General features: G+C 36.3%; 1 protein-coding gene across 4 annotated transcripts in view; it reads left to right on the top strand.

Annotated features, from left to right (window-relative positions):
• Positions 1-14,192, top strand: part of HMGCLL1 (3-hydroxymethyl-3-methylglutaryl-CoA lyase like 1) — an 85,279-nt gene that overhangs the window by 42,063 nt on the left and 29,024 nt on the right. For all 4 annotated transcript variants that reach the window (XM_027644972.1, XM_027644971.1, XM_027644974.1 and 1 more), the window contains exon 6: positions 11,311-11,374. In XM_027644972.1, the coding sequence (XP_027500773.1) occupies positions 11,311-11,374 (64 nt within the window). The remainder of the gene's footprint in view (positions 1-11,310; positions 11,375-14,192) is intronic.

Here is a 14,192-nt window from a genome sequence, read left to right as displayed (position 1 = left end):
TGGTGCTGTAGCACCATCAGAACAAGTCTCCAGGCGATTAAAGCTTCTTTTGCATTTCTGTCACCCCTTTCATTAGCTCGCCAAGCATCATAGCCAGTTTTTTGCCACTCATCTATTGATGTGTCATTGGAGATTATATGTCCTTTATGATCCAGCCATTTGGCCAGTACTTTCACTGATTTTTTTATCTAGTGGGTGACCATGCTCAATGGTGAAATCTTTGAGCTTTCTATACACGAATTTCTGAGAGGCTGACAGCGAAAGTCCCATTCTGTTGTTATATCGACTTTAGATGAGCTGTCGTTGCTGTAGCAGTTCCTCTCTTAAGGGGATTGGAGATAGGGATGGCAGTAGGGATGTCCCCGGCTGCTCACCTGCCTGGTGCGAAGACCTGTGCTGACCCGATGGTCCGCAGTCTGCCGTTCAGCCAAGGAGGACTGGTGGGGTGATCACCTCTCCAGGTGTCACCTGAGCCCCGGTGAGCACAAGGGAGTTCCTTCAGTATGAAGGACCTTCTACCTTGCCCCACGACCTGGGCGCCATATGCCACGGTCTGGTGAGTGAGGGAGTAGGACCGCAACACTGCACAAAGGAGTCTGACAAGGTAGAAGGTTGGGGTGCAATGGCCCTTTATTAAGGTAGAGCAGGGACTTATATAGGGTTTGGATCAGAAAGGCTCAGTAACAGGGGAGGAGTATGAGATTGGCATCTCAGGGTACAGCAGGATAGATGAACACAGGAGGAGGAACTTGGGAGGAGCTGAGCGTCAGGAGCCAATGGGGACAAACAACCTTTGGCGGGAAAACAACCCTGGGCAAGCCCGGGCCAGTCCGGGGCCATACAAACTAATGGGATTAATACAGCCAAGTGGGGAAAATACATCAAACATACAAGCAAGTCCATAAAATGGAGTTTCTTCAGGTGCAGTAAATGTCTCTCCATGCCTTGAAGTGCTCCCACTCATATTCAGGCTCCTCAGCACAAGTGTAAGGCAAATTTCATACAGTACATGCAGAACAATTTTATTGAGTCTGTCACGCAAGGTACAGTGTGTTACTGAACACTTTCAACTGTGAACTGCTTAGTATCACATAGACTGCAAAGTGATCAAAGTTGTGAATGAAAATTATGTAAAGTGCACTCCAGCTATAACTTTCTTCCTTAGGCTTACATGTCTAAGAAAAGTGAATCATTCAGAAGTAAGAAGCCATTGACAGAATCATTAAATTTATGGGATTATACCCAAGTAAAGAACCTAAATAGAGAAGATAAGTATGTTGAAGAGAAGCTACATTTATGTGAATGTTACATGTATCTTCATCACATGATATTAGCTTGAGAATTACTTTATCCAGTGAAAATTAGAGATTTAGGCATCAGGAGATAAGGTGATGGACTAATGCTATACTTCAACAAAACAAAAAGTTTAGGAGAGAACTGCTGGTATTTTTCCAGGGGAATCTATTATAACTCAATAATAAAGTAGACAATCTGCTAAAAACCTGCTGAGAATCTAAATTGCAGAATGTGGAGCCTTATTTCGTAACAAAAAACTCTAACTGAGATAATTCTGAGTATACATTGAACATGAATTTCAGTATATGAGAATATTGAAAAGAATGTTTTGAACAAGCTAATAAGTTAGAAGATAAAAGAGAACTGGTTAACACCATACATTTGGACTTTGAGTACTCTTTTAAAAAATTCCTCCCAGGGAGATTTTGAGGAGGCAAAATAATAATTAATGAGGAATAAAATATGGCTATGGATCAGAGTCTAGACTGATATGTTTTCAAGAGAATAATTACCAAGTATTGATTCTTGTTCCTGCCTGTTCTTACTCATTCAGATGCACTCCTCATGGGTTGCAGAGTTACAGGAATTCCCGGGACACATTGAGACAGAATGATTGCTCAGGAATAATAATGAAAAGGGATTGCTTAGTGTCCATCTACTTCACTACTTTCTTTTAAACTCCGCTGTACTGTCTTTTGTTGAGTAGAATTCTGATGAAAAAAATAGCAGAAGATTGAATATAGAAATACAGAATTCAGAAGAACTTTTTTTTTTTTTAATAGTAGATCTCTTAGCAGTTGAACAGAGTTCTAGAAGGTGGACTTTTTTAATTAGTTAAAAAATGAAAAAATACACATAAAGAAGAAGCATCAATTTTGAATGGCAAATCCAGGAAGTGAGTAAATCTGTTTACAACATTTCAACTGCTTGTAAGGAGAGAGATTATGGAGCAGACTGTCATTTCCAACTTAATTCTAGAAAACTAAACCATGATCTTCTCTGGTAGTAACAGCCAACAAAAGCTTGCACTACTCTAGGGATTTCATTAGTACTTGAGAGAAAGTAGTTCATTACCTCCCAAAAATTGCAGTACATGTAGAAGACTTCTGAAGTTTTACATTGTATTTAATGAGATAAAACACTGGGCTTATTTTCCTCAATGAAAAAAGGTGTGAAAAGATAATCAGAAAATAAAAACTTAAAATGAGATTTCACAGAAATATTCGGTGCAACCAAGGTGACTTTTTCTGGAAATAAAACAATCAAAACCAAATTAACTAATAAGGTCTATGATCTATAATCCCATATTTAGCTGTTGCTAAAGAAGCTGCTTTTAGTGACAGATAAAATAAATGGGATTTTGGTATCCCATTCCATGCAAAATTCTCTAAATGCTGAGACAGTCAAGGCTTTGTGGCAAGTTGTTCTTGGCATTCAGTATTTTGAATAGGTGCTCATGGTTTGACTGGTTGTTATTTAATTGCAAGAAGGTTAGTTTCAGGTTTTATTTTGTTGTGTGGCTTCTATTCACTGTAAGTAGTTATATATTGTTTACAACTATTGATGTAACATGAGGCAGATCTGAGCATGACCACACAAGCCTGAGCTTGTTATCCTAAATCTTCCTGTAGTACCTATAGGGCATTAGGCAGCCTTCAGGCTGTGGTTCACTGTATGTGCTTTTTAAAGTACTTGCCTTAGGATAAGATGAAACACTCTCTGGATGATCTATCCTTTTGACTAAAGGAGCTTAGGTCCTATCCAATGCTGGTCATTCTATAGATGGCATAGGCTGTAGGTAATTATCTTTGCTATCAGCAGTAAGAACCGATGAATCCCAGCCTGTGCATAGGCTGAGGATTAGGACCTTTTAATTTGTGTTAATTACAACAGATAGAAGAAATAGGCTTTGTGCTGCAAGGTAACAGAGAATGAAGCTGTGGACTTTAAGGACAAAGATTTGTACTCTATGGACTTTGGTTTTAATCACCCTTTTAGAGACTGGCTAATTTAAAGAACCATGGCCAAAACCTGTAGCCTTTCCTCAAGCAAACTCCCAGGACTACACGTTTTGACTTCTAATATAAATTTTGTAGACTAAATATTTTTATATAATTACTTAAGTAATAAAAATATTAATATGCATAAATTGTATTTGTATTCATTTCAATACAGAGATTGTTTCCTTTCTAAAACACTATTATTGTTTAAAGCATTATTTATTTGCAGGAAATGGATAATTTAGTGCCTTGCCCTAACCCCTTATTTGTGCAGTTGAAAAATACTTCCAAAAATAATTTTAAGAGGTTCAAATTTTATTTCCTATTTTTACTGGCATTTTAAAATTTATGCAGTGAGCATAAATCATTTGCAATCCTTGAATCTTTTGAAAAATGCACTGAAGCAGTTGAAACTAAACTTTAGGCTTTTGCATGTCTTACTGTTACTACAGCTGCACTAACATTGACTCGATCATCATCCAGAAAATTTATGCTGTCAGCTGTCACATTTAAAAACTGTAGCACAGTCCACAGTTTTCGAAATGTTTACTAAATTAGTTCAAATGTTTATGAAGAGTTGAAATGTTGCATATGGTCTTAGAAGTTAAACTATTTATTAGCATCATGAGGAGGTTTTATTTTTATTTTTTTGTACATGCATAAAAACTTTACTTTAACATCGTGGACAGATTCTGTGAAGACACTGAGCCAAATCAGTTGTGAACTGTGTGGTCACCAAATTACTGCTATGCATGTCTTGCATGTGAAGTAACACAAAATAGTGTTGGTTTTAAATTTGCATCTTTTAATGCATAATTCAGATACTATTAAAAATATCACAAGTTACTGTGGTTAAAAATTAAGTCAAATAGCCAGGATTGATAAACATTGGTGGCAAATGGTAATTGCAAGTAGTCACTTGGTTTGTCTTTTACGTTAAATATGTCATTATTGTACATACGAAGAAAATGTCAAGTAAATTCTGATTATACTAGATTCTTCCAAGTTAATTTATTCCAAAATTTAAAAAGACACAGGAATTAATTGAAATTGGTACAATAGAACAGTAAGGAAGTAAGGACTTGCATTTCCTCCTTTTCAACGAATGGTACCTCACAACCTATTTTGTGTCCCGTGACAATGAAATAAAATCAAACTATCTCCCTCTGAAACATTTAGTTCTGTATAGAACTGTCTTAGTTCTAATAAAAATGAACAGGGGATATAAGCCTTAAAGGTTGTAATTTTTTTCCCCTACTAAAAGAACACTTCTCCGTGATTAGCAACTAAAAGCTGTAATTATGTCCCAGACCTGAAAATTTTTCATGTGAATAGCTCTTCTAAGGCCATTTGGGCAAATGTTTAGAGACTCAGTGTGAAAACAGATGCAAATGATTGCTGTAAAATAACTCTAGAAGCATTTCCTTACAAAGCTGCTGCTTCGTGAAAGCCTGTGTAATCAGACATTAATTCTGAACTGGTGTATGTAATTCCTTTGTTTATGCCCTATGTCTTTAGGAATGGTGAAGTTCACAGTACATAAAAACATTTTGAAATTTATCAATATTTGACTTTCATCTGTGTTTGTATAGAATTCAAATACTGGTTGATATACTTGAAATATAGCAATATGTTTTTCTGTGACAAATAGATGCCAAACAAACTATTGTGTGCAATATTAGTATTTTTATCTTTTATATTATGCTATAATAAAGCTTACAGGTTACAATATATGTAATTCCTTGGTGATTTATTTGCAAAAAAAATGTGGAAGAACACATTTCTATTTTAATATACTTTATAACAAGCGATTTCAGAAACTAATAATGACGTCTGTTTTGTTTATAAAGAAACGTTAATTGTCTAAAACTTCTGATTATCAAGACCATCTGATCTTTATAATTCGGTTCAACAATGTTATGTTTTCTTTTGTTACAGTTCATCCTAAACAACTTAAGATATTTATATGGCCTTACAATACTGTATTTTTAATACGTAATTAGAAGTACCATAACATAAACTCCAACAATTCAGTTTCGCAAAAATCAATACAATTCAAAGCAGTGTGTGTTTTATGAATACAGACACTTGAACTTGTGTTTGCTGGTATTCTGGAATACTTAAGGCTAGAATACACGTGTTTTTTCACATTGCTTTAAAATGCCCATTTTTAAGACTACACTGTGTAGTTTAGCACAGTCACAGTTATATTGATAATAGGATGATTTATGCCCATTATCCTTTCACTAGATAGTAAAACCAATTAAACACCTTCGTGTCGCTATAAGTGAGCCTATATTTGAGGTTATGGGAACAACAAAATGTAGATGAACATTTAATAGACTTGGAAGCAACACATTTTAGTATGTGAATGGTAAACAAACCTATAGGGTTACACATTATTAAGCCAGCTGTTCACAGTCCCTTGGAGAAGTTTATGAGGGCAGAGATTGCTGGGATGTGGGGAGTTGGTACGTTTCTCTGTACTGGGAAGAGCTTAAGAAAAGGTTGTTGGAGCCATTGTACTAACTCTATCATACTGGATGATTGCACTATGTAAGGGGGGGGAGGTTTAGGAATAACGCTATGTCAACTTTTACCTGTTGTTTTTGTACCTGCAGAGAGAAAATATTATAACTGGGCCAGAAAAGCCAAAAAAAAGAAAAAAGGAGGGATACGTTTCTTGCCTGTTTCTTCTTAAAGGGAATAAGTCAGACTTGAAATGTTAGTATGAAATTATGAGGTTACAATACAATATCTTTGCTAGTATGTTATGTATTACTCCATGGATAACTTGAGGTAGTTATTAAAAAATCAAATGGTAAAGTGGCCCTTCATTATTGCAGCTGTTTGTTTATGGTTTTTAGAGAAGTAGTTATTTTCTAGAACATAGTTCACAGTTTAACAGTGTTTTCTAGGCATTCTAAAAATAGTAATAAATATTTTTTACTATAGTATTCACTGTGAATAGCATATATATTACTTGTAACTGGGTACTAAATACATGGAGTGGTTCTTTCTTTTTTTTTTTTTTTTCTTTTTAAAGTCAAATGTGGGAAAAAAATCCCGGCCTTATTTACACATTTTGGGCTTGGCTTGGAGATTCTGTTTCTAGTTGCTCTCTTCTCTTTCTTGTAAGGATTGCCTGTTTTCAACTAATGGCTTGCTTTGCACAGAGACAGAATATATCAACTGCGGTATTATGAATTCACCAAATGAGATGCATATACATTTTAGCACAAACATCCAATAAAAATAAATACATCTGCAGTGAACATGGTAAATTATATGCAAACTTACACTATAATAATAAACAGGAAACAGCAGCATCTGAGTCTGCAACTGGCTTCTCAGGAGGCTCCATGCTTCCAGCTGTGGTAGCAGCTGTGGATCTGGCTCTGGAACTCTTGCTGAAACAAGCTGACAAAGGGCTGATTACAACATGGAGTTCAGTTTCTGCTTGGATTCATTTTCCTTTTAACACCCTTTAGTTAAGAAAAGTTTGCTCATTTACCCTGATTGAGGTTTTATATTCTTCTCTTCATAGGCGTTGGGCTGGTGTGGTGATTATCACTATTCCTAGTGACCTTGACTGTGGGGACCTTATACTGTCTATACCATTTCTAGAACATTGCAATTTGGTTTCGCCTTACTGGAAGAAATTGAAAACTCTCTTCCTCTTCCTTCTCTCTCTTCATCCCCAGAGGCTGTTCAGCATTTTTGTGCAAAATATTATGCAGTAAAGTTGTCTATTTTTTTATTTTTATATGCATAGAAAACAATTCAGTAGAAGACCAAATGATCCTCACCTGCAGTGAAATCTGTAGAACAGGCAAGAGACTGGGTAAACTCTGCCGGGTGAAACAAGTAGAAAACTTCTTTTTATCACTTTTTATTAAAGGGAGAAATTCTGATTTCACAAAACCTGAGTGAGCAAAACATCATATACCCATGTGTTTCTAAAGCAGCTGTATAGATATGTTCGCTTGCAGGTCCTTCTTTCCACCGCTGGTTTAATGGGCTCTTTTCTTGATGGCATGCTGAAGATGTTAGTTAAGCTACATCTGGCCTTGATTCAGCAGAGATTTAAGCACATACTTAGAATTAAACACTTCCATTGCAGAATCTGCTTTGTGAACTCCCAGTTTGCGTCTGCTCTCATACTGTGGAGTGTCTCTGGTGAATATCCTGAGATTAGGATAGTCTTTTTCATTACACTGTATTTTTTTCTTTCAGTCCTGTTATCTTTTTAGAAAACAGCTGTATTTTCCAACTTAGTTGACTTCCCAAATTAAATCCCAGTTGCTTCTGCAACTTATTGCTCAAATTCTTCTTTTTTCCTCTGCTGCTTTTCTTCATGTAGGATCTTGCTTCTTCTGCTAAGAAAAATAGATACAGTATCCTTTTCTTTCTGTCATTCTCTTCTCTCTCCCCTCCTCTGATCCTTTCTTCTCTACTGTCAGAGCAGCAGAAGTTTCTTGTCTACTTTCCCTGTACCCCTTCCACTTGCCCCAGTGACCCCATGTTCTGTTCTTCCTCTTATTTCTTCCCTCCCTTATTCTCTTTCTTAACTTCTCACTGTCCTCTGGCTCTTTTCCACTTGCAGTATAAGCATTTGCCTCTTAAAACTTGCACCTTTGACCCTACTTGGTTCTTCATATCGTATCTCATCGCCTATCTCTTCTTTATTCCTAAACTCATTGAAGGCGCTGTTTATAATTACTGTCTGGGGACCCTCTTCTGTGATTCCCTCCTATAACTCCTACACTTTGGCTTCTGTTCCTTGCTTGCAACTGCAACAGCTCTCACCAAACTCCCTGATGACAAGATCTCAGAAACAGTAGTCTTTCCTCATTCTTCTTGACTTGTCAGTAGTGTTTGCTGCAGTTGACCAGACTATTCTTTAAATTTTTATTGTCTGTTTCTCTCCATGGCTCTGTTTTGGTAATTTTCTTCTTTCTAAGCAGTTCTTCAGCATGTTCTTCAAAGTTGTCTCCCATTTTGGAAGCGTGTGGGTGGAGGTCCTGGGGCTGTACTTTGGTTGTATTCTCTTGTGGTTTTGATGCCTTATGGGTTATTTCATACTGAAAAAAAAATTGTAGCAGCCAAATATATCTGTAGATAACAGATCTACCTCCCTTGTGAAACTTATTTCCTCACACTCTTGCTTATTAATTTGGAACCACACAAATGCAATTACAAAGCATCCCACTCAGCGCTGCCTTCACTGTAGATGTCTTGGCAAATACTCAGACCAGACATATGATTATCTTCCCTCTTTCACACAAACATGTATTTTCTCTTTTGGTAGGCTAGGCTCTCTGTATCCCTAGTTTTACTCAGCCCTTGCCTGCATATGCTCCAGCTCATATGAACTTTTCTACAAATGGCTGAAATTTTATCTCTTATTTCCAGTAAGAATACGGCAAGATCTTGTCAAAAGGAATTTATATTTTATAATGTCCTCTATTAAAAATGCTTATCCTGATATATGTCTGGAGCGCATTCCTCATTTTGAGCATTTCATTTTCTTTGTCATTGCCATCAACTGAGTCCCTTTTCTATTGCTTCTGTCTGTTCTCAGTGGAATCTCAGTGCTTTTGTTTGTTTGTTTTTTATTGACAGTGCCAAAAAATTTAATGTTATCACCATGTTTCTACTTTTTATTCCAATTCATTAAATGAAAATGTTAGATAAAATTCTGCCAAGATCATTCTTGATGATCTCTACTGAAGAATTGTTGTTTCACTGTCCACAGGACTTTGTTGTCTCTCTGATAGGAAGTTCTTTTCTTGTCAAATTCTTTCAGTGATCCTTATTTTCTCCAGTTTAATATTGAATATTAGATGCCCAGATATATCTATCATATTTTCCTTGTTTAAAATGTAAGTCTAGTCACAATGGTGTAAGTATGCGGAGAGTTCATAATCTCAAACAGATTTGTGTATTGTAGTAGGCAGATTTCTCAGGTCACCACATACTTTCATACCCCAGCAGGCCCAGCTGAATTATGTGAGCTCAGGCAATCTGCTCGCTGGTGTGAACCACAGGGAGTATTCCCTTGTTCTCTAGATACCTTTTGGTCTGCTTTTGCTTTTGTTTGCCCTCCTCCATTCCAGATGTCATTCATGCCACATTATCACTACCAAATGCATGTCTTCTTGATCTGACGTATGTAGCCATTAGAAACCTGTAAAGATATATGTAAATAAAGGGAACATGTGCACATATGTACTGTATGTTTTGCATTTACTTAGTATTTAGGGCTGTTCTTGATCACTTCATAAAAAAGTGATAATAATTTGAAATTATTTCAGTAAGTGTATGTATTTGCTAGCTCTAGGCACTGTAGTATTATGTAAAAAGCAGTCCTTTGATCTGAAATTTTTCATGCTTAGTTTAATTTGAAAAACTTTGTATGCATAAAAAAATAATAAGGAAATTATCCAGAATTGCTTTTGAGTTATGTGTCACTGAAAATTGGGACAGTGTTTAACTGTTTACAGTAGCTACTTTTTTGACTTAAATGTAGATAAGAAAATTCATAATTTTGAAATTTAAACAGTGGCATCTATAATTGGGGCTGATATCTAATGAATTCTGTGGCCAAGTTTCAAAAAAGCTGGTTTTCATAATGACATACTGATAATTGAAATCATGCCTAGTAGGTATCTGGACTAAAATTATGAGCAAGATGTAATGGACCCAACCATTTCATGGAAACAAAATTAATTTCCATTTCTTTGTCAGGGCTAATCAAGTTCTGTTTAGATTCAAGGTTTGTTTCACTCTTGCTGCTATTTCTGGTGTGCCAAGATCATACTTTCATATAAGGGATGTAATATGTTCTATGCATTAAAATATGGACTTTTTTTCACAATTTGTTTTTGCCTGTTACTGATCCTGATTTCACATTCTATCAACCACTTCCTCCTTCAACTGCAAAGAAACAATACATCCTTCACCCTGCAAACCTTGACTACATACAAACTGGCATCTGTTCAATCCCTTTTCATTATACAGTGTATAATTTTACATTATATCCTTCAGTGTTGAGCAAAAGGGAATGACAGGAGATCGATGAAGGCTCTTGTTCTTCTATAAAGCAATTAAGCAACCTCCCACTGGGACTCTGCCTGCCTCTGAATCTGTTGTAAATCTTTTTAGAGTCTCACTTTTGATTTTGACTGGCTGTTTCTGGTTAGTTTAATTGTATTCCTAATAAATTTAAGATAAATAATTAGAAGTTTAATTATAATTTCATGGCTCTTAATTGTCATTAAAAAGGGGAAATTTAAACCAAATCTTTTGCTAAAAGAGCATTAGGGCTGAACAATGGAAGTTTGGTTGTGGCTTTCAATTTCTGTGCTTTATGGAGCCAATAGCTGCTGAGGGACATGGTTTGGCTTCTCAGTTTCTTCTTATCCCAAGGCCTACCTATACTGCAGTTTGCAATGGAGCTATGATTCTTCTGGGGCAATGGGACAGAGATGCCAATACAGAGATAGAGGGTGGAAACTACCTCATCCACCACAGTTCTGATGACTTATGAGATGGTGGGGTTGTTAAAAGTTGTTTGCGTCCATGTATTGCTTTCTCTGATCCGAGTAGCTAGTACAAGGAAGAAAGTGGTATCTTCCTCTGAATACCTTCTGTGGGCTAGGCAAGGCAAAGTTTGAGCTGGCTCTTGCAACTTCATAAGGAAATACCAAGAAAAATGAAGTCTCCTGCAGCATCATCAACTTGGCTTCATTGCCAGTCCTTTACACCCTGTGACATACATTGGGTGTAAATAAAGCTATAAATTCTCCAATCTGTGATTTAAAAGGAAAATTAACAAACCTGCTATTTTCTTCTGATGTAATTTTAACTTTTCATTCAAATCTTTGTTCTGCATTGACTGTCTTAAAAATTATATTTAACCCCTTTTTAAATGTCACACGGATGAATACATGCATTTGGTAGATGTATACATATAAAACAGAAGTGTCATTGTGTGTTCTTTCTATTATAGGTATGTGTCGTGTGCGCTGGGATGCCCATATGAAGGAAACATCACACCAGCTAAAGTGGCAGAAGTAAGAGTAAACTTCTGGCTTGTCTTTTTAATGAATCAAAAATACATTTTAAAATGTCTATAAGTCATGTTCTCTACTTAATCATAAAAAGATCTTAGATGGATAAAAATTAAGGAAAACAAGGACAAAATATATCTAATGCTAAAACTGGGTGCATAACCTCACTCAACCATGTGCAGCCAAATGTGAGAAAAATAGTGTATTTTGGTTGTTATCAGTCATGAAAAAAAAAATATGTTCTATTTCCTCTGCAAAGTAAGTAGGAAATGCTTAAGGAAATAGAATCTAGCACATATGTCAGTAGACCGTGTTGTCCAAGGTGGTTCCCAGCACAACCTCTTTCTTTTAAATCATTTTATACTGGAATAACCATACTGTGCTGTCAGCTGGTAGAGACTCTGCTACAATGTGCTTCTGGTGAGTGTCATGTGATTGATACATGAGCCAAAACTCAGCCCCAATATGATTTCTTAAATTGCTCTACTGCCATGATGGAGTAAGTTCCACCCACTCTTCCTGCCCCCCTTCCCCCATTAGGATAAAGGATAAGGAAAAAGATGTCTTAATGCAGCCTTTTTTTCCCAGTAGGAAGTGAAACACAAGTGTAAAATTTTATAGGAAGGCAAAGAAGGTATGAAAGCGGAAATGGACGTTAAAAAAGAAAGCAGAGAGAGAATTCAAGAGGCTGAAGGCAGAACACACTGGCCTTCCACCTAGGGATAGACTTGTCTTCTCTGTTACACTTAATCACTTATTTTTGTTGATCTAGCAGAATATCCAAACAATTATCTTTTACTTTGTAGCCCTAGCAGCTAGTCCATATTTGTCTGATATATTATGTTCTGCATCATGGGTGGTTTTCAGGTCCTCTTCTCCTGTATCTTCTTCTAGTATATATTCCAGAAGCAACTTGGGATAATACTTCTCCCACAGCAGCCACACATACTTTTGAAAAAAAGTAGCTAATTTGAAAGGTAATCAGTATTTCTAAATTAATTTGTTCTAATAGGTGAAGGTTAGTTAGCTTTAGTTAGAGCAGTGATGACATTGCTTATCATGTTCCTCAACAGGCTTCTTTCATCAACAGGCTTGGTTTTTAACTACCTTGCACAGAAGAGCTCCTTTGATCAATGCTTGGTGTCAGGGCAGTTTTCCCAAGGGGAGTAGCACAAGACTCATGCATGGTAAAACTGCTCAGTGGTGCAGAACACAATGCCATTCAATCAACAAAGCTGCAAGCTCATAATCACATCCTAATTACACTGACAAAACAGTGTGTTCTCCCACATTCTCCTCCCAAAAATCCAGGTTGAAAACTTACAAAGACATAACTAATGGGCTGCCTCCTGATATGGTAAAGTAGAAAATTCAGCTTGAAAAACTCCCATTCAGCTTCCAAGCATGCACCTTCTTGAAAATAAGTATAGATCTCTTTGTAAGAGTCACTTTAAGGTTAAATCCTGACATCAGTGGTGATGATGAACTTGTTAGCAGAGTTTCATCCTCTCTTCTTTCATCTTTCAGAACTTTGTTTTCAGAAGGCTGAAAGACCTAAGGACTCAACATGGAAAAGAAGTGAATGCAATATGATTTCTAGCAGTTTATATAGTCTCAGTTATTACTGAAATGCTCATCTAGAAAAACTTAGAATTAGAAAGAACAGGAGAAAAAAAAGCCATCTGCTTCCTTTACCCTGATCTTAAAGAAAAGCTGAGGTTTGGGGAGTAACTGGATGTAATCTACCCCTAACTGCAGATGATTGTGTTCTTTCTTACAATGGTATTCTAGTTAAAATGCCTACCATGTGTTGATGATATAAAAATATGCCATGTGATAGAATCCCTTTTGCAATCTGGTGATTGTCCCCTTCTTAAAATGTATATTGAATTTGTGTTGATATGAACCAGTGAGTCTGACTTTAAAGCACAGTTTTACTACATTTGCAGTAGTCATAGCACTTCCAAGCCTTAAGCAGGGCAATTCAGACAATGTGAAGTTCTTTTTCAGCTGTTCTTTGAATTAAGTGAACAGCAATATTAATCCAGCACTTCCAAGACTGCTGGTGCAGCACTTTGTCAGCTTCCTCAGACATATTCACAGCAATCCCACTGATGCAGTCCTTGAATTGCTTTAACAGCACAGTGCAGTGCAACTGAAGATGTCTTGGAAAAGAGTTGTATTTTTTCATTTCTAAAAATCTAGACTGGGATTCTGTTCCAGTGGAGTGGTCTTTCGGGGTCATTAATACACAATGGGGAATCCTAAAGGGGACAAACATTTTCAGCAGCTGAAAGTAAGGTGAAATGTTTCCAAATAAATTCAACAAAAATAAGATGGAAAGATCCTGAATTCAATTTCCAAAGCAATATTGTCAGTGAAAACATGATTTTGTGCTTCCGAATATATGTTTCTCTTCATACAAAAATTATGAAGCCAGGCCTCGGTTCTTTTACTCGAGCAAAAAACTCCTCAAAGAAATATTTAGGGTTCTACTTACATAAGTAAGATCTATTTGTATACGATTTTGTTTGGTATTAAGAAAATTTTTAAAACTTAAGGACTAGAATGTTAATTAAGTTGCAGTTTTGCTTTGTTAGTATATTTTAGTGTTTGATTTCATGAAAAGTAAACAAAATTAATATAGCGAAATAATATTGACTGCAACATGTTAAAACTTCAGTTTCCATTGATTTTTTAAGCGCCAAGAGAAAGCAAAATCAGGCTTCTTGTTAATTATTTATTGTCTTAGTTTGACCATGTGCTTGCTTCATGTAATAAGCAAACAAAATGGCAGGTCTTTACCCTAACAGCTTATAAG

The sequence above is a fragment of the Corapipo altera genome, unplaced genomic scaffold, assembly GCF_003945725.1.
Source record: "Corapipo altera isolate COAL_440 unplaced genomic scaffold, ASM394572v1 2, whole genome shotgun sequence".
Taxonomy (NCBI): Eukaryota; Metazoa; Chordata; class Aves; order Passeriformes; family Pipridae; genus Corapipo; species Corapipo altera.
Note: the sequence above shows the minus strand (reverse complement) of the source record. Positions and strands in the feature narration are given on the sequence as shown.